The following is a 21,285-nucleotide window of genomic DNA, read 5'->3' on the forward strand; positions in this document are numbered from 1 at the left end:
TTATGGTTTAATAAGAAACCTAAGCTGTCGTTCCTGAAAGTTTGGGGTTGCGAAGCCTATGTAAAAAAGTTACAACCGGACAAGCTAGAACCCAAAGCGGAGAAATGCGTCTTCATAGGATACCCTAAGGAAACTATAGGGTATACTTTCTATCACAAATCCGAAGGCAAAATATTTGTTGCTAAGAACGGAACCTTTCTTGAGAAAGAATTTCTCACTAAAGAAGTGACTGGAAGAAAAGTAGAACTCGATGAGATTGATGAATCTATACTCGTTGATCAGAGTAGCGCAGTACAGGAAGTTGTACCTGTACCGCCTACACCGGCAACAGAGGAAGCTAATGATAATGATCATGAAACTTCGAACGAGGAAACTACTGAACCTCGCAGATCGACAAGGGAACGTACCACTCCTGATTGGTTTGATCCTTGTCTAAATGTCATGATTGTAGATAACAATGATGAGGACCCTGCGACGTATGAAAAAGCGATGATGAGCCCAGATTCCAACAAATGGCAAGAAGCCATGAAATCCAAAATGGGATCCATGTATGATAACAAAGTATGGACTTTGGTAGACTTACCTGATAGCCGAAAGGCTGTTGAAAATAAATGGATCTTCAAGAGAAAAACAGATGCTGATGGTAATATTACTGTCTATAAAGCTCGACTTGTCGCAAAGGGTTTCCGACAAATTCAAGGAGTTGACTACGATGAGACTTTCTCACCTGTAGCGAAGCTAAAATCTGTGAGGATTTTGTTAGCAATAGCTGCATTTTTCGATTATGAGATTTGGCAGATGGATGTCAAAACGGCGTTCCTTAATGGAGACATTGAGGAAGAGTTGTATATGGTACAACCCAAAGGTTTTGTCGATCCTAAAAATGCTGACAAAGTATGCAAACTTCAGCGTTCAATCTATGGACTGAAGCAAGCATCGAGAAGTTGGAACCGACGCTTTGATAAGGTGATCAAAGACTTCGGGTTTATACAGTGTTATGGAGAGGCCTGTATTTACAAGAAAGTGAGTGGGAGCTCTGTAGCATTCCTGATATTATATGTAGATGACATATTATTGATCGGAAATGATATAGAACTATTAAGCAGCGTTAAAGGTTATTTGAATGACAGTTTTTCAATGAAAGACCTTGGTGAAGCATCGTATATATTAGGCATCAAGATTTATAGAGATAGATCAAGACGCCTAATAGGGCTATCACAGAGTACATATCTGGACAAGATTCTAAAGAAGTTTAGAATGGACGAAAGTAAGAAAGGGTTCTTACCTATGTTACCAGGCAAGGTCTTGAGTAAGACTCAAGGACCGGCTACGGCAGAAGAAAGAGAAAGGATGAATAATATCCCCTATGCCTCGGCAGTAGGATCTATCATGTATGCCATGCTATGTACTAGACCGGATATAGCACATGCTGTTAGTTTGACTAGCAGATATCAAAGTGATCCAGGAATGGAACACTGGACAACGGTCAAGAATATCCTGAAGTACTTGAAAAGAACTAAGGATATGTTTCTTTGTTATGGAGGTGACCAAGAGCTCGTTGTAAATGGTTACACCGATGCAAGTTGGAACACTGATCCTGATGACTCTAAGTCACAGTCTGGGTACGTGTTTATATTGAATGGTGCTGCGATGGTGGGCAAGCTCGAAGCGGTGCACGGTGGCGAAGTCTTCAACAGAATCAGAATACATAGCGGCTGGAGGCTTCATCGAAGCGGTATGGATGAAGAGGTTCATTGTAGAGCTCGGTGTGGTTCCTAATGCATTGGACCCATTAATCATTTACTGTGATAACATGGGTGCCATCGCCAATGCACAAGAGCCAAGGTCACACAAGAGGATGAAGCATATCAAGCTGCGTTACCACTCGATTCGCGAGTACATCGAAGATGGAGAAGTAAAGATTTGCAAAGTACACACTGATCTGAATGTAGCAGATCCGTTGACTAAAGCTCTCCCTAGGGCAAAGCATGACCAACACCAGAATGCCATGGGTGTTAGGTATATTACAATGTAATCTAGATTATTGACTCTAGTGCAAGTGGGAGACTGAAGGAGATATGCCCTAGAGGCAATAATAAAGTGGTTATTATTTATATCTCTATGTTTATGATAAATGTTTATATGTCATGCTATAATTGTATTAACCGAAACATTAGTACATGTGTGATATGTAGACAACAAGAAGTCCCTAGTATGCCTCTTAAACTAGCTTGTTGATTAATGGATGATTAGTTTCATAATCATGAACATTGGATGTTATTAATAACAAGGTTATATCATTATATGAATGATGTAATGGACACACCCAATTAAGCGTAGCATAAGATCTCGTCATTAAGTTATTTGCTATAAGCTTTTGATACATAGTTACCTAGTCCTTATGACCATGAGATCATGTAAATCACTTATACCGGAAAGGTACTTTGATTACATCAAACACCACTGCGTAAATGGGTGGCTATAAAGGTGGGATTAAGTATCCGGAAAGTATGAGTTGAGGCATATGGATCAACAGTGGGATTTGTCCATCCCGATGACGGATAGATATACTCTGGGCCCTCTCGGTGGAATGTCGTCTAATGTCTTGCAAGCATATGAATGAGTTCATAAGAGACCACATACCACGGTACGAGTAAAGAGTACTTGTCAGGAGACGAGGTTGAACAAGGTATGGGGTGATACCGAAGATCAAACCTCGGACAAGTAAAATATCGCGTGACAAAAGGAATTGGTATCGTATGTGAATGGTTCATTCGATCACTAAGTCATCGTTGAATATGTGGGAGCCATTATGGATCTCCAGATCCCGCTATTGGTTATTGGTCGGAGTGAGTACTCAACCATGTCCACATAGTTCACGAACCGTAGGGTGACACACTTAAAGTTGGATGTTGAAATGGTAGTACTTGAATATGGAATGGAGTTGGAATATTTGTTCGGAGTCCCGGATGAGATCCCGGACATCACGAGGAGTTCCGGAATGGTCCGGAGAATAAAATTCATATATAGGATGTCATTTTATGTGAATAAAATGTCGCGGAAGGTTCTATGGAAGGTTCTAGAAGGTTCTAGAAAATTCCGGAAGAAACCACCAAGGAAGGTGGAGTCCACATGGGACTCCACCTCCATGGCCGGCCAACCCTAGTGGGGGAGGAGTCCCAAGTGGACTCCCCCTTAGGGGGCCGGCCACCCCCCCATATGGGAGGTGGAACTCCCACCTTGGTGGGAGTCCTAGCTAGGCTAGGTTTCCCCCTCCCTATGGAAGGTTTTTGGTTCGGGTCTTATTCGAAGACTTGGAGACCAACTCTTGGGGATCCACCTATATAATGAGGGGCATAGGGGAGGGGGCCGGCCACACCAAAGCCACAACCTGGCCGCCCCCCTTGAGTGGCCGGCCACCCCCTCCCAAACCCTAGCCGCCCCCCTCTCTTCCATAGCTCCCGCGTGCTTTAGCGAAGCTCCGCCGGAGTTCTCCACCGCCACCGACACCACGCCGTCGTGCTGTTGGATTCAAGAGGAGCTACTACTTCCGCTGCCCGCTGGAACGGGAGGTGGACGTCGTCTTCATCAACAACCGAACGTGTGACCGAGTACGGAGGTGCTGCCCGTTCGTGGCGCCGGAACCGATCGTGATCAAGATCTTCTACGCGCTTTTGCAAGCGGCAAGTGAACGTCTACCGCAGCAACAAGAGCCTCATCTTGTAGGCTTTGGAATCTCTTCAAGGGTGAGACTCGATACCCCCTCGTTGCTACCGTCTTCTAGATTGCATCTTGGATTGGATTGCGTGTTCGTGGTAGAAAAATTTTTGTTTTCTATGCAACGTTATCCTACAGGTACAAGTCCTACCACGACGGCCCGCGGAAATATCACCATACCAACGAGTGATAACGGTGGCCACGACGGTTACCACTATGGATTACCACCTCTCATGTACCACAACTACAATTGCATCCACGAAGCCGAGCACAAGGCCTGCCATGGTGGCGGGCGGAAATACCACCATGTCGTCGTCGACAACAATTACCACCATTGATTACCACATCTCACCTACAACAACAATGTTGTCATTCACGAAGCCGGTGACAAGGCCTACCACGACGTCACACGGAAATACCACCATGCCGCTACCAACGACGGTGACCACATTGGTTACTATCATGGATTGCCACAATTATCCATTGTAGTAAAAATTGCTATCGGTATTTTGATCGTAAATTTTAAGAGGGAGTGGACATTAGGAGCTAGTGCTCGGGTGAGCCGAAACACAATCAGAAGAACTTATTTACGTGTCCCTAATTTGTTGGAAATATTCTATGTTGTGTGAAGTTCGGATTTAGTTGACGCGAAGGGAAACCTAAGCACGGTGTACCGATCAGATGTTAGTGCGTCAATTTTTAATGACCGGAGGGAGTAGTACTTTCTCCGTCCACCAAGTATTGCATCTCCCTCCGATCTCTTCAACATTTTTCTCAGCTGAAACCATTGTGTGACTAGAAAAAATTAAGTTGCAACCCATGGTTAATAGGAACCCAACACATTTCATGGTTCTGAAGTTGACTGAGAAATAAGCTAGTAGTTTACAGTCGACTATGTATTTAGAGAAACCGATTTGGCCCACAGTAATTTCATAGTGTTACGTTACACAAATATTTTTACCAGATGTTCAAATATGTACTGTCAGTAATTTCCCCCGCGAAAACAAGGACCGAGTTGTCACACCAAGTTAGAGTCTCCGGCACGCGACGCACGCTCCACGCGCGCGCGGGCGCGATGAGACGGCGGCGCACGAGGGCCGAGGCGACCTGGTCGCTGGGTAGAGTACGGGGGCGGTCAAAGGCGTATGGAGCCACAGGGCCCACCCCGATGCGTCTCATCCTGTCCAGTCGTCGCGTGAAAAGCCGTGTTCCAGCTGAGCCTGTCTCTCCCTCGGGCGACGCGTCGGCGTTCCTCTGGGCGCGCGCCGCGTGCCGTCGAGTACCGAGCCGTCTGCACGGTGTAATGGCGATTGGGCCTCTGCAGGTGGGTGCGGGTGGCACCGCGCGCAGGTTGCAGCGAGCGGAGTCATGGCCGGAGCAGGAGGAGAGGTGCAGCGGCTGATTCCTGTGGGATGCGACCGCGCACCAGTTCCCCGCCGATTTCTTGTCCAAACATTACTTTACACACAATGTGACGACAAAGTGACCTATTTTGGTGGTAATTTAAATGTTTCACCCTCCCTCCTACTGGCATCTTCCACAAGTATGCGAAGCAAATCGAACGCTAAAATCGATCGGCTGTATCCGTTTATGTAGGCCTGCGGATACCAAAATAGTCGCTAGATCAAAATTGTCCGTTTGTGTCCGGGGTAGCCCAGCTGGCCGACGCAATTCGTCCAGGAGGCCGCCATGTTATATATTTTAAAAGTAGAGCGAAAAAATGTTCAACATGGTAGACACGATTGAGATATTCACATTTCTAGGTAGATCGATGTTTTGAAATTAGTGCAACATGTTGAAACAAATTAAACATACAAAGTGCAAAAAATATGTCCAAACTGACTTTTAAACTAGGTACTTCTTCTTCACAGAGTCGCTTCATGCTGGTCACCTCCTCTCAAGAGCTAGGGTTCGGTCGACGCATCCGACGAGTAGTCATTGGTGTCTTCATCGTCGTCACCGCCTTCGCCCAGGCCCTTGCCTCCTTCTTTGTCGCCGCCGCCTCCTCCACTTCCAGCTGTCTCCATCTTGCATCTTCATCCTCTTCCTTTTCCTCCTCCTCGTCCTGGCCGTCGTCGGCAACGACGTCCCCCTCCTCATCCTGGCTCTCGTTTGCGACGGCCTCCCCTTCCTCCTGGTCATCCGTCGGCGGGGAGCTAGAGCTGCTCGGCGTGGCAGTTCTATCCCACCAATGGTGCCATCCTGGTGACTTCGCCTCGCTATCGGTATTCGATGGCAAAGATAGGTTGATCATGGTTCAGTTGTAGAGATGAATGGAGCAGACCGGTTTTAGATCCTTAGCGCAGGCGCATGGATTTTATTGAACGGAGATTAATAGCAGCGCTGAAGAGGGCCGCGGTTGCTCTTCTGCGGCGGTTCACGCTCCATTTTAGCGGTTCGCGTATCGATCGACGCGGTTGCCACTCCGACGGTTGCCCTTTCCGGTAGTTGTTGTGCTTAAATTCATTTGAATCAAATAAGGCATATAAAAGGAACACACACTTTCCCTCAAAAACAAAAAAAAAGGAACTGGCTCTATGTGTGATACAATACTACCATTCACGATATCAAAAGTACCACCGGATATAGAATGGGTAGTGTTGAGGATCCTCTGGACGATTATTCCCCGCGAGCCTCCGAGTCCCTTGAGGGACACGTGTTCCATCATCTATGTGCAGCTCTCGGTTCCTGTGCAGCCCTCTGTTCCTACACAAAAAGAAAAAGGGAAAAAAGAAATCCATACAGAAGATGATTGTCTACCGGCCGTACCGAGTACAGCCTTGCAGGAGCACTGCGGGTGGCGCTCGAGCTTCTTTTGTTCTCTCTCTCTTATTCTCCCACAAACTTTTGTAGCTTCGATGAAAGTTGGGAGTGAAGGATTTCCCATTACATTTGGTGCATTAGTTTGAGTCCTCCACGGTGATTCGTGGTGGTGAAAGCAAGAAGGTTGTTACTCTTGGGTTCTTGAAACCATAGAAGGATTTAAGCAAGAAGGTTGTTACTCTTGGGTTCTTGAAACCATAGACGGATTTTAAGCCTTTGTGGTGATTTCTTGGGAGCCTCCAATTAAGTTGTGGATGTGTGCCCCAAGTTTTTTGTAAGGTCAGATTTCCGCCTCGAGGGAAATCCCTTAGTGGAACCGTGACCTAGGCTTTTGTGGCGAGGGTTACCGAGAATAAGGTGAGACACCTTCGTGGGGCTCGGTGTGTGGTGTGACTACCGCATCTTGGGGTGAGGCCTTCGTGGCGTTGGTGTGCATTGAGCAACCACACCTCAAGGTGAGGCCTCTTGTGGTGTTCGGAAGCACTAAGCCATCGCACATCTCCAACGTAGATTAGCACTCGCAAGAGTGTGAACTTCGGGATAAATCACCGCCTCCCGTGTGCCACGGTTATCTCTATACCCAAGCTCTTTAGTTATGCACTTTACTTTGTGACAACCATCGTGCTTGAAGTTATATATCTTGCTATCACATAGTTGCTTGTATTGCTTAGCATAAGTTGTTGGTGCATATAGGTGAACCATAGTTTATAGGCTTTGAGCTTGACAAAGTAAACACTAGTTTTATTCCGCATTTGTTAAGCACATCTCGTAAAAGTTTTAAACCGCCTATTCACCCCCCTCTCTAGGCGACATCCGTGTCCTTTCAGCAGCACCGCTCCATCACCAATAATACCATTGACGTCGTTCCTTGGTAGCACCGCCGCTCACCAATGGCAGTAATGCCGCCCTTCATTCGCTGCACCGCCTCCCATCGGCAGCAGCACCTCCGGCCGCCTGCCTTTGCAGCAGACACGACCTAGGTTTGAAGCTTTAGGGAGCAGCATTTGCTCGCAGAAGCGCCGACGGCTTGGCCTTGGAGCATCGTCAGTAGCCTGGCCTTGGAGCACCGTCGGTAGCCTAGCCTAGGAGGACTGCCGCAGGAAATTTTCCAGCTTTAGTGAGCCTTTGCAACACAGTGGTGCTTGTTTGCAGCATTGGGGATGCGACGCTCGAGAGGAACAACGGCGGAGCTGGAGTGCGAGAAGAACAACACGCTCACGTCGGTGGGAGAAGGTACATAATTGGAGAAATCCATGGTACCGTGTATACGGGTGGGGAATGAGAAAAAAAGTAAGCAAAAGTGTGCGGACCGTAGAGATTGAAGGGGAAGAGCAGAGAGATAATGTGGGGCCCCTGTTTTTTTTCCTTGCCACGTCCGAAGAAACGCGTCGCGCAATTGATCCCGCAGGTCCACACAGTGGGCAGCATCGGAGGACGCCTGACCCGGAGGTTGCGTCCGTCGCAGCCTCCGGAGAAAAACAGATCATTCTCCATATGGAACACACAACTATCTAAACGGAATGCGGCGCTTCGGTGTGGTAGGAACATGGCGAGACTTATTGGGAGGACGCAACGATTGCGGGCTATCTTTGTTATCGCCGGTGTTGGCATGTGTTTTTTTATTTATTTTCTCTGTCTTTCCTTTTAGATTTGGTTGTGTTGCGACCACAGTATGCTTGTTGTATCCTGCTGTTGTTCGTACTAATTTCGTATCTCACGGTACTGTGTAGAAATTTGAAACAACGTGAAGTGCAGCATTACTCCAGCACGGAGGATATGGGATGGGACTCGAATCCTGCTCCACTGTGCGCGCTTGAGGTAAATTGCGAGCAGATCTCTGGGACGGAGGCAGCAAATCTCTTGTCTACCCGCGCGCTCGATGGATGGATCGCGCTACGCCAACGTCTGTCCGCTGCCGCGGCAGGCAGGCAGGCGTCCCTCCCACGTCGCCCGCCCGCGCGTATAGACTAGTACTCTAGTGGCCGGCGCACAAGCGAAACGTGTAATTGCTAAAGAGCGGGACGCGGCAGAGGAAAGCAACCAGTGAGCTCTCCCGTACGAGTGGGGGAAGGTGGGAAGAAGAAGCAAGTCGGTCGGCCGCCCACCAAAACGGAGCTATCCTCCCTCCTCACGCGCAGTCTCCCCCTTCTTCTACCCCTCCACCTGCCGCTCAATCCCACCACCGCCGCCTCCTCTCAGCTCCGAACAGCGGCAGCTCCCTCTCTACCCGGCGCCCAATAACCCCGCGTGCTTCAAGCTCGGAACAGCAGAGACCACCGGCGCCGACGGCCGGACCACGGGACTTTCAGCTCGGAACAGCCGCGGCGGCCCTCTGCCAGTAGCCGGAGACCAGGCGAGAGGAGCTCAGGGGCCCGACGCACGACCCGGCGTTCCCATGAGGAACGGCAGCACGATGGTCCACGCCGCCGCGACGGGCGTGGCGCCGCGGTACAGGGGCGTGCGGAAGCGGCCGTGGGGCAGGTTCGCGGCGGAGATCCGGGACCCGGCCAAGCGGGCGCGCCTCTGGCTCGGCACCTACGACTCCGCCGAGGCCGCCGCGCGCGCATACGACGCCGCCGCGCTCGCCCTCCGCGGCCCGCTCGCGCTCACCAACTTCCCCCTCGACGCCGCACCCCTCCCGTCGCTCCCTCCTCCCTGCGGCCGCCGCCGACCCAGCCCCGCGTGCAGCGCCAGCTCCACCGTCGAGTCCTTCAGCGGGCCCAGGCCGCCTCGAGGCACCCGCCTCCCGCCCCGCGCGCCGGCACCAGCGCGCCCAGGCGACGACGGCGGATGCCACAGCGACTGCGCGTCCTCGGCCTCCGTCGTGGACGACGCCGGCGACGAGGCCGCGTCCGGCGGCAGGTCCCGCGCGCCAGCGCCGCTCGGGTTCGACCTCAACCTCCCGCCGCCGGAGGACCAGGAGCAGCAGGGGCTCTGCACGGAGCTCCGGCTCTGGTAGCCTCCACCACACGGAGAAGCTTGCGATTTCGTCTGGTCTTCTACTCCTTTTTTTTCTTCTTCTTCTGGTTGGTAGACAGATAGAGGCTTTGATTCAGAGCGATTGTTGTACCACCACTACTATTCTTTACGCGACGGGAATTGAATGATTCAAGGGACTACGATTTGTCCCCAATTTTTTCAGTTTCATTCAACACTCAGTTTCTCCACGCCCTCTTCCTCTTGGATGCGAAATCTTCTTGCCCATTCACGCTAGTACTTCTTCCCTTGTACTAGTATTAAGACGGAAGATTACGCACCGCCAACAGTATACTGTTGCTCACTCATGACTCATGAGTAGCATGCGAAATCTCTTCTCTAAACAAACCAATGAACACAAAAAGAATGCAACTTTTTTGTGACCACGTTATTAGGAACAATATTAGGAACAATTAATACAGTATAGGAAAAAGATACGGAGAAGCGCCGCACAGCTCACTAATCCGTGCGGCGGAAAAAAAACACCTGTCTCTTAAAGGGCCACACACTATGATTGTACTGCATGTTCTTTATCCCCTCTTGTACAGCTCTCAACCACTCATTCTCTCTCTCCAAAACAAACCACGGAAGCATCGCGCAGGAAGGTTCGAGGAGGTCGTTGGCTCGCCGCCGCCGGGAGAGTCCGCCCCCGCTGGATTGGCTTCAAGACCGCCGCCGCCATCGGATTGGCTTCGAGGCCGCTGCCGCCAGGAACACGCCGGGGGAGGTCGCCGCCGTCGGGCTGGCTTCAAGGCCGCCGCCTCCGTCGGGCACGCACCAGGGGAGGCCTCCGCCATCGCGCTGCCATCGAGGGAGGCCGCCGCCGCCGGGAACGCTCCGGCGCTGGCCTCCGCCATCGACTACGGGCCGGGGGAGGCCGCCGCTGCCGGGAACGCTCCAGGGGAGGCCGCCGCCACCGGGCACGAGCCGGGGGAGGCCGCCGCTGTGCACTCCTCGAGGGAGACCGCCGCTGTGCACGCGGTAGTGAGGCTGTTCCCGACACGAGCTTGTGGAGGTTGCCGACGAGCAAGCAGCGGGGATGTCGTCGAGCACGCCATGTTGCCGTGGAGGGGGACATGGTGCTCAGTAATTTTTTGCTCATTTTAATCTGGCAATTGTGCCTAATTAATCTTGATGTTTGATTTTTGGTGTTCCTTTTGGTTCTGCTTAGTCGACTATTTATCTGGCAGTCGTAAGTAATTAATATGGCTAGCATGGCTAATTAATCTGGTAATTATTTTTGTCAAATAACCTGATAATTGTTTAGGTAAAAATTCTGGATAATGAATCTGGCAATGGTGGATAGTTATTCTGGTAATTGCGGTTTTGCCAAGAACACTTTGCTAGTACTTGATATTTGTGGCTAATTTATCTGGTAATTGTTAGAGATAATCTGGTAGTTGCTTTTTATAAACATCATGTTTATTTGCGTAGGCAATGATGTTCAGCAAGTGACCATAATCAAAGACCCGGAAGCAAAAAACTGAACCTACGTAATACTTAGTACTAATTTTGCCTGGATCTGCCACGGAGGGGTGGGGGTTTTTTTGTTGTTCCTTTTGGCGAGTAGGCATAATTAATCAGGCAATTAACACGAACCGGCAATTACTAACATTATACACCGATTTGAGAGGAATTTGATCCTGTTAAAAACATGTGGCCCAGAATTTTCTAGCTCGCTTCTTCTTTTTGTCCCTGACAACCGAGAGACTGCGCATGTAATTTTATCGCTAAATAACTGGATGTCTGATACGGCCACATGGGCTGACATGGGCTGACACATTGGAATCTCTCCTGCGTGGAAGGCCGCCGCACGGAAAGACTTTTATGCGGCGCCGCCGCGTAGCAACGTCCTACAGTATAATGGAAGTGTGCTTTTTCAATGTGATCAGAACCAAATTGTATTCGGCGTCGGCATAGTTCCATACTACTACGAGTCGTCGTCTACTACTACTCCAAGTACCAGTATGATCAGCCTGCAACCTCTCTTTTCCCCGGCGTCGCCAGCAACACCGAGACTCTCCATCCTCTTCCACATCATCTGTACTGGACAGCCGTGGATTGGAGATATCCCAGACCTGATTTGTTTGTTTTCGCTGGCGACCAACCCTATCTTTCGCCCTTTGGACGCTATAATCCACCCAGTTTGAGAATTTACTTGCTGAGTGGTGCTAGTACCGACAGTTTATTTGCCCAGGTGAATTTGGGGAAAATACAGTCTTCACGCGGGAGGTTTTCAGTTTTAAACATTGCAAAGAAGAGCAGACACCAGCGTACCTGGTATTTACCATTATATTAAATGTATTTTCATGCTTCATCTCTGCTTTTGATCAATGTTGCCTTGCAGCACTAATGCCCATGTATCCGTATCTTGCCCTGCAGCTGCTAGTCATGGCGGGAGGTGAAAGAGCTAGGCCACTCAGCGATCAAGAACTCATATTTGAGAAGCGCCCTTCAATGTGCACGAGTGCCATACTTTGCATGGTGTTGACCAATCATATCTTTTTTTTAGATCAACAGGGAGGACCTCCCTCCCCAGTTCCATTGATACGACCAATCATATCTCTGTTCATGTGAACGACAAATCAGACTTCAGTGAAATTCACCAATATGATGTAAGCTCCTTATTTCTGGGCAGCTTTCGTTACATCTATATATTATCATGTGATGATGTTCTGTTTGCCATCACACTTGTAATATCTCATCAGGTGTCTATCAGACCTGTTACTTCACGCTGCGTCAATCACGCCATCATTCGAGAACTCGTGAACAAGCATGCAGAAGTTGGTTTCCAAGCCGATTGTTCTGCCTACGATGGAAGCAAGATACTGTACACACTCGCTGAACTGAATTTTGGTTCCAGTGTGTTCAAAATTACACTGAAGGATAAGGAGAAGGATAGTCCTGATGGCCCCAGAGCCTTGCAGAGGTATATATACCGCTCTGGAAATATTGCCATCATCCATTATTTGGTGAAATCAATTATCAAGTAATAATTACTGATATCTCTGCTGTCTCTAGGCATTTCGATGTCACGATCAAACGCGCTGCACGTGTTAGCATGAAGAGTTTATATGAGCTCCATGATCTGATGCCAGACCATGTACCTCCAGCAATCCTGCAAGCACTACACATTGTTCTACGTGAATTACCCACTGAAGAATGGTATCTTTTGTTCTTATTGTCTGTTCCTATACCCCTATTCTTGTAGCATCCATGGTGGTTGATCATTCCATCATATTTTCATGTGTAGGTATAACCGGTATGCTGGGTCAATTTATTCACCTTGCATAAGGGGGCATCAGCAACTTGGTGATTTCTTGGAAAGTCGCTGTGGTTTTCACCAAAGCATACAACCCACTCAGAGTGGTCTTATGCTAAATATTGGTTAGATCCCAACACTTCGTCTTGTTTTTTTGGTACCTATTCTAGATTTGAGAACAAAATTTATCCTTTTCCTTTACAATAATTTGGACATTTTTTAGTGCATGTGCTGTCTGTATGACATATGGTAGATCAAGTGTTGATTGGTATATATATGTATTTCATTGAGAAAATCTCTTGAATGTTGTGCCAGTTACAGATAAATGCCATTGATTTTTAGAAAACTAATAAAGTACAATGGTCAGGAAGAGAACTATAGGATTATTCATTAAGAACTATGACTTATTTGGCATATAAAGAATATTTTTACCTCGCATACACATCATCTTATCATTTATTTAGCCCACTTTTTTTTGCAAGAAAACTGTAGGAGAGGCTCCGACAGTATGATTAATATTAATATAAAAGAAAACTTTACAAAATATTTGCAAGGGACCCAACAAAATAATCAAGGCACAGAACGAATGAAGTTTGTAATAACATGGAGGTGTATCCACACTCTACTGCTATATGAATCATATAATGGGTCTAATAGTCTTGAAGTTGCCTCTAAGTTTCTCACATGTCAAGGTAGTTTGACATTTATCTTCTGCAGATCAATCCTCTACAGTATTCATCAAGCCCCTACTGGTGATGGATTTTCTTGAGATGCTGCTGAACAGGGATATATCTGACACACAATTAACTGGTACAGATCTCTTGAAGGTCAGGTCCTGCTGTCACTTCTTAGTCATAACATGCAGTATGCTGTCTGAATTTTTGCTCTCCATTCTAACAAGCTTTGAACCTTTTCTCGAGTTTAGATTGTGAAGGCACTAGAAGATGTAAAGGTTCATGTACTGTGCAATATGCACAAAGAATACTGTGTATCCGGTGTTACCTCACAATCAGCAGAAGAGTTGATGTATGCAGTTCAGTTACACATTTCTAAAGATTTCTTGTATCTCTATCATGCTTCTTTAGATGACCATGCAGTATGATATATCATGCTGACATTAGTTTGGCTGGTTTTTCCTGTGACAGTTTCCCGGTTGATAGTCATGGTACCAGGGAGCCTAGGGAGACAGTATTGCAATACTTCCAGAAGAGATATGGTGTTAGTATTCAGTACAAATCTTTGAACTGTTTGCAAGTGGGCACCCCGCAGAGGCCGAAATTTCTTCCGTTGGAGGTTGGTATCCTGAACAACTATTCCATGGATGTTTCGTACTGTGTTAACATATCCAGCTATATTAGAAATTCCGTGGAGTGTGGATACACCTTCATGTTATCACAAACTTGCTTCTTGTCACTTCAATGTTTAAGGTCTGTAAGATCGCCAAGGGGCAGCGTTACCCGAAACAGCTTAATCGGGGAAAACAGATGGAGGATTTTCTTAAAGTAGCTAAGCAGCCCCCACATGAGCGTGAGAAGGGCATTTTACGGGTAATCATGATCACATATATCTGTGCGTTAATTATTCTGAACTGTTCTTTTTTATTTTCCAGTAGTGTTGTTTGTACAACTGTATCGTTGCGTTCATACTGCTTACTTTTGACTCTTCCTTTATTACTTAAAATCATTTATTTCTCTGTAAATCGCAACGCCCTTTGTAATTATTTATTTATGCATAAGAATCGTCAATAGCTTTCCATTACATGAATTTATATTTTCTTTTACTTCAGATTTGCGCCTTTATGAAATTGGTTCGTACACGTGATTCTGCAACTAGAATTAGTTAAATGTGCTTTCTTGAAGCTTTTTGTGGGATTATTACCCATAGAAATTTCTTGTGCATATAGGAAAAAAGCAACTCTGTTAGTTATTGCACTGAGCTATACGTGTTCTGACGCCTCGACCATTTATCTAGGATCAAGTTTCAGATCTCTTTATTGTAGCATCTACTATTTTCATGTGATTGACAAGCTAAGAGTCTAACTTTTCTTAATGGATACAATTGGAATATGAAAAATACCTTATTTGTGCAATTCTCTAGTTTTTAATTGCAGATGTCATGCCATTTTTAGTTTTTCATCACATATGTAATCAGTTGCCTGATTCCTTTTGAACAAGTAAATTGGGCTATAGGGTCTTTTTTCGAGAAAACGCAAAAGACGTTTGTGTTTCATTGCATTGTAAAGATAGAGTTCAGAGTTACACGCCTCTGGGGTCTTTTGTCATGTTTTGGTTTTGTTTACCAGGCTTTGCATTTCACACATAGGAATCAATGTACTGTGAAATTGGGAATCAAAATTGAGGATGAACTTGTCTCACTGCTAGCTCATATTTTATCTCCTCCTTTGGTATGTTTTTTTAAATCTCAGCTATCATTTTAGTGTGATCGTTTCTTATTTCTGTTGCATATATTATGCCTGGACGTTTGAGTACCGGATATTTCCATCAGCTTAAGTTCAACGACTATGGCATGACAAGATCATTCTTGCCACACTATGGTATATGGAATATGATGGGCAAGGTATGTATGCAACCCTGTTAAATAAAATATGCATAAACTCGATAATATGTATTCCAGATCAAAATTGTTCGTTCTTCAGTAGGTATTTTGATGATCTTATAAAAAATGGGAAATCATTTAGTTCGTGGTCATTTCATCAAAGATTTTATCTTGTAGATCACTTCTAATGAACCATTCTACCTCTGATTATCAATTATGATAATTTACAATATTGCATTTTAGAAAATGGTCAAAGGTGGGAGAGTGAATAGCTGGGCATGTATCAACTTTTCCTTGCATGTGCGACAGAACGAAGCTACTAATTTCTGTTATGAGCTTGCTATTATGTGCCTAGCATCTGGGATGGTAAATTTTCTCCGTGGCCCAAATACTGAATTCCTGACATTTTCTTGCATGTGTATGTTCACATCTTTGTGCACTCATATTCTCCGTGTCTGTCTCATTGTAGGGATTCAATCTGAGTCCTGTGCTTTCTGTAGAGACTGCTAAACCTGAACATGTGCAACTGGCACTGACATCACTTCATAGCAATGCCATGGCCAAACTTGGACCAGGCAGAAATCTTGACCTTCTGCTTGTGATATTGCCTGACAAGAATGGCTGCCTTTATGGTATATTTTTAACTTCCAAACACATTTGACCATTGTCTAATTAATATATTTTATTAATATTGTTGCCGTTCCTTAGGAGGTCTCAATAGAATATGTGAGACAGATATTCTATTGTCTGATTAATTTCATTTATTTATATTGCTGTTATTCCTTAGGTGATCTCAAAAGAATATGTGAGACAGATATTGGACTGGTTTCTCAGTGTTGTCTATCAAAACATGTCTTGAGGAAGAATAAGCAGTATCTTGCAAACGTTGCCCTTAAAATTAATGTTAAGGTTTGTTGTGTTGTACCATTTGTTTAGCTCTGCTTAATTATGCAAGTCCTTACATTTATTAGGTTTTGTAGATGGGAGGAAGAAATACTGTACTGAATGCCGCTCTAGAAAAGAAACTTCCCCATGGGGGACACACCGACTATTTTTTTCGGTGCTACCGTTACCCATCCTCCTCCTGGAAAATGTTCTTCTCCTTCCATTGCATCTGTAAGTGCACGTCACAATTTCAGATGCCAGAAGTGGTGCACCTGTGTTATTATGTGTTTACATGTATGACAATATGCAGTAATTGCATGCTTCATACAGGTTGTTGCTTCTCAAGACTGGCCTGAAGTTACTAGGTATGCTGGATTAGTTAGTTCGCAACCCGGTCATCATGAGTGGATAAATAATCTGGTTGAACTCCAGTATGATAGTGAAAAAGGGATCGTTACTGGTGGGATGATCCGGTATGATCTTTTTCCCTCTGAGAATCATCTGAATGTTACACTTAAAGGATATGTGTATATAAGTTTTATGATGTATGCAGCGAGCATCTCATTTCTTTCTATCGGGTTACTGGACAGAAACCGCAGAGAATTATTTTTTACAGGTACACTCTGTTAGGACATCTCTCAGAAGTCAGAACAAGTATTGCCTGTAATATATATTTAACATGTTTCTTTCCAGGAATGGGGTGAGCAAAGGACAGTACTCTCAGGTTCTGAAGAACGAACTTTGTGCCATTAAACTGGTGATGTTATATTTTTGACCTCTTTTTCTTAGGAGATATTTACATTATTCTTTGAGAACATTTTTTGTAATTGTAACGTTTTATTTTCTAATTTAGGCATGTAAATCATTGGAGAAAGATTATAACCCAACAATTACATATGTTGTGGTCGAGAAGCGTCATCGTACACGGCTGTTTCCCGCTGATTACCGTGACAAACCCTCTGATTCAACTGGGAACTTATGGCCTGGTTGGTTGTTGATGACTTTGCTTGTCAGCCATTACCAATTTCTGATTTTTTTATTAATGTCTGTCCTTATTTGATTTAGGTAGTGTCGTGGATTCAGTAATATGCCATCCAGATGAATTTGATTTTTACTTGTGTAGCCATAGCTGCAGCAGGGTAGGCCACTTTTTTCGATGCTAATATTGATAAGACTTGTGACGTGCTAGTTACTAATTGAAGATCTCTATTCCTACGCAGGATAAGGGTCGTGGAACAATTCGGCCCATGTATTACCATGTATTGTGGGATGAGAATAAATTTCTAGCAGGCGATTTCCAAACATTGACATACTACTTGTGCTACATGTAATTTTGTTTCTTCTATATTTACACCTGTTTGACCAATTATTAAGTGACCATAACCAATGACCACTACTGTTGCAGGTATGCTGGGTGTACCCATTCCATTTCAATAGGTAGGTATTCTCCATTCTATTCCTAATCAAGTAATCAGGATATACATGTTCAGTAGGTGATTAACAGTAGTTGTTTGCGTTTCTACAGTTCCCCCTTTGCGTTATGCCCATCGTTTGGTTTCTCGAGCTCGCTGTTATACTGAACCACGGTCGTCTTTGGAGAGCGGATCCACTGCGATCAGTGCCGAGCCAGTGGGCCTTCTTCCAATAAAGGATAATTTAAAATTTGGCATGTTTTTCTGTTAAGTGAGGGCACACTGAGTACTGTAAATCTGTCTAATACTAGCATGAAAGAAAAACTGCCCGTTAAAGAACATGAATGTACTAAAGTTAGTATAGGTTGGAGCAGTACCAATTAGAGGCCATCTCAAAGCCAAGCAGATCTGGTCCAAAAAAAATCCGAAATTGGCAGCTAAGAGAGCACAGGAGCTGGCATAGGTGTTCATGTGTTAAGATTGTCACTATCGAGATATAGGTAGTATCGTTTTTTAGCAGTATTGTATCATAGTATCACGACACCATGAAATTTTATTTTTATTAAAAAATATGTGTTTCTCTCTCTATATATATATCTATTATACCCACTTTTCAAAAAATCAGCCGAGATACCGATTTATCGGCCGATTTATTGTGAATCGGGTGGTAACCGATAAGATTTTCGCGTATCGTTTGATTTATCGCGGGCACCGATATTTTTGCCGATTTTCAGGGTCTGTTTGTTTGGGCAATGTTGAAAAGCAATTTGGGTGAGTGTGTGAAAAAGGTAAAGAATGTTGGAATCTGAGATTTGATGTTTGGCAAGAGTGCTTTTGATAGCTCCGGCGGCTAATATTAAGGACGAAATGTCGGAAATGCCCCTAAATGCTGAGTCAGATGTATAACTAATTCGACGTTTTTTTTACATAATTGACATGTTTAAGGGAAATAATTCTACATAGATTCACTGAAGCATCATTAAAATTCAGAAACAATACATCCCTGTAGCATATATTCACTGATTACAGAGGCTAACCATGACTCCATAGATGACAAATTTCACAAAATCAAGAGCTAGCAGCGGACGAGTCGATTCGAGCTGTGGCGGATGGCGGCGGGGGCCGAGCTCGGGCGCTGGTGGCAGAGAACGTGGCGGCGGCGGGAGCCGAGCTCGGGCGCTAGCGGCAGAGAAAGCGGAGGCGGCGGCGGCCGAGCTCGGGCGCTGGCAGCGGGAACGGCGGAGGGGACGTGCTCAACCCGGCGGGAACGGAGGCGGGGACGAGAACGGGGACGAGCTCAACCCGGTGGGAACGGCGGCGGTCGGGAACAACGGCGATTCGCGGCGGCCGACGTCGGGGAAGAAGACTCGATTCGCTCGATTGAGGACTTCCTGGCTTGCGTGTGTCGGCGGGGAGGATGCTGGCGAGATTGCGGAGCTTCGAGGACGCTCTGCTAGGTTCAGCAGCTGCAGGGAAGGCCGGTCGCCGGCAGGGCAGGCGGTGGCGTCCCGAAGCAGTGGGTAACGGGAGGAGGGGTGGCAGTTTTTCTAGTAAATATGATAACTACTGGGGCCATTTTCGTCTTTTGGTAGCCAGAAGCAGGGAAGAATCCCGGGAAGCAGGTCGCGAGGTGCTTTCGCCTGCTTTCAGCCTCCCAGTTCATTTCTCAACAATCGCTTCTCGCCAGCGCTTTCGTATAACGTGCTGTTTGTTTGCGCTGCTGCGTTTGGACACTAAAAGCAGAAGCTAAAGCTGAAACAAACAGGGCCTCAGTCCGATGGCCGATATTTTCCTCGATTTTCAGCCTGTTAGACGATATTACGACCATTTTTCACTGAAATTTCGTCCTAGTCTCGTAGAACTATGCATTAGCCATTTTTATTGATTCGAATGCAAGGAATCAAGGTAATATTTCTGTTTATTGCTCTAATATTTTTTTTTGCATAGCATATTATAGAGAATTTAGTGCAAAAAATTAGGATTAAAAATAAGCCGATAAATGGTCAACCGATAAAATCGATTAATTGGACGATAAGCAATTAACCTCTAGGTTTTGGGCTTACCGATAAGTTACGATTAACGATTTCTAAAACATTGATTATACCTGAAATGAATTTAAATTTAATCTTTAATTTGAAATTTGAGAAAATTTTATGTCTTTCATAGACACTCATCATGTAAATAATGTATTTTAATAATATAAATATGGGCTAACTCATCCAGTGCATGATACAAACATAACTAATAACGAACCCACAGAACAAAAGAATGCATATGCTTGACTATTGGTATAAACAAATGGCTAGTTTACTATTTTCTTGCATATACAAACTCCTTTTTAAACCCATCTCTTCCACACTTATTGAAGCTGTATTGTTGAAATACTTAGTTAGCCTTGAGAGTTGATACTACAAAATAAATTTTACTCTCTAGCTTGCCATACTGTTATGTTCATATTCTTTAGCATAGGAGTAGGATCGTATGGTATCATTTTTATATCGGGATACTAAAGATATCATGATACGTATCGGGTTACGACTAAAGATACTACTAAATTAAGATACCATCTGGTACGTATCAACTGGCCACAATAGTATGATAAAATCGTAAGATACTACGGGTTACGACTAAGATGCTCCTAGATTAAGATACCATCATGATGCGTATTAATTGAAATCCTAAGATACTACGATACGTATTGGGATACTGGCAACCATATATTAGGGCATAGGCAAGCAAATTAGATTACAGACTTTAGGGTTCTTTGGAAAAAAAGGAATTTCAGTCAACTACTATGCACGGTTGACGGTGAAGGAGGAAAAATAGCCATGATAACTAACCTGTGTTTGGATTGCTAAAAGGGTATTGACACCTCTAGTCCACTAGAATTTAAATTCTAATTTTATTTTTAATATGTTGACAATTTTTTTAGCTCACAATCTATATCAACCATGTGCCGCGTTATTCATCAACGTAAATGTGAAAAATTATCAACCCGAAAGCCAAATTAATTTAGAATATTTGGCTACTTTTTAGCTCACAATTTATCAACCCTCTACCCCTTTGTTTATCAATGGTAAATGTGTAACTTACCGACTCAAAAAGTTTGATTTCATCTAGAATATTTTGGTGATATTTTTACCTCACAAAATTATCAACCCTATATCCGTTATTTATCAATGGTAAAATGTACCGATCCAAAAATCTAATTAAGTTGAAAGTGATATTAATTTGAGTTGCAAGTGTATTTATTTGAGTTGCAAATGGTAGTTCATTTGATTTGCAAGTGATTTTCCCACCCGTTATTTTTCCCCTCTTAAAAAACCACTAGCCCGAAAAAGGAAATAAAAAAATAGTTCAAATAATATGATGTTTTATAAAAAAGTAACAATAAAATACTAAAAATATATATAATGAAACGGAATTGGAAAAAGGGAATTGTGAAAAGAGAATTGAAAAAAATGAAAGGAAATCACGGCCAAAAACAAAAATTAAAGAGCGGCAAAAAAAGACTACAAAATAAAAGGAAATGTAAATTGACTGGATGGAATTAAATGCGTGAGATTACTGGGCGGAATTGAATGTGCGGGATTAAGGTGACCAAAAATCAAATAAAAACTCGCTCCAGCGAACTTTCCCAAGATTTACTTCCAT

General features: G+C 44.8%; 1 protein-coding gene, 1 long non-coding RNA gene and 1 pseudogene across 2 annotated transcripts; all 3 read left to right on the forward strand.

The window, feature by feature from the left end:
• Window positions 1–8,558: 8,558 nt before the first annotated feature.
• On the forward strand, window positions 8,559–9,681 carry LOC127323360 (ethylene-responsive transcription factor 3). The gene has a single exon (XM_051351514.2). The coding sequence runs from the start codon at window positions 8,936–8,938 to the stop codon at window positions 9,497–9,499; it is 564 nt and encodes a 187-aa protein (XP_051207474.1). The 5' UTR covers window positions 8,559–8,935; the 3' UTR covers window positions 9,500–9,681.
• A 1,985-nt stretch (window positions 9,682–11,666) lies between these two features.
• LOC139830051 (uncharacterized) lies at window positions 11,667–12,672 on the forward strand. The gene is made up of 4 exons (XR_011752899.1): window positions 11,667–11,796; window positions 11,899–12,131; window positions 12,225–12,445; window positions 12,538–12,672. It is a non-coding gene; the product is annotated as an uncharacterized lncRNA (long non-coding RNA).
• A 102-nt stretch (window positions 12,673–12,774) lies between these two features.
• Window positions 12,775–18,202, forward strand: LOC127323363 (protein argonaute 1A-like; annotated as a pseudogene).
• Window positions 18,203–21,285: the final 3,083 nt, after the last annotated feature.

This window comes from Lolium perenne, chromosome 2, assembly GCF_019359855.2.
Source record: "Lolium perenne isolate Kyuss_39 chromosome 2, Kyuss_2.0, whole genome shotgun sequence".
Taxonomy (NCBI): Eukaryota; Viridiplantae; Streptophyta; class Magnoliopsida; order Poales; family Poaceae; genus Lolium; species Lolium perenne.

Coding starts and splice junctions, on each gene's coding strand:
- LOC127323360 (XM_051351514.2), top strand. CDS start 8,936: ATGAGGAACGGCAGCACGATGGTCCACGCCGCCGCGACGGGCGTGGCG.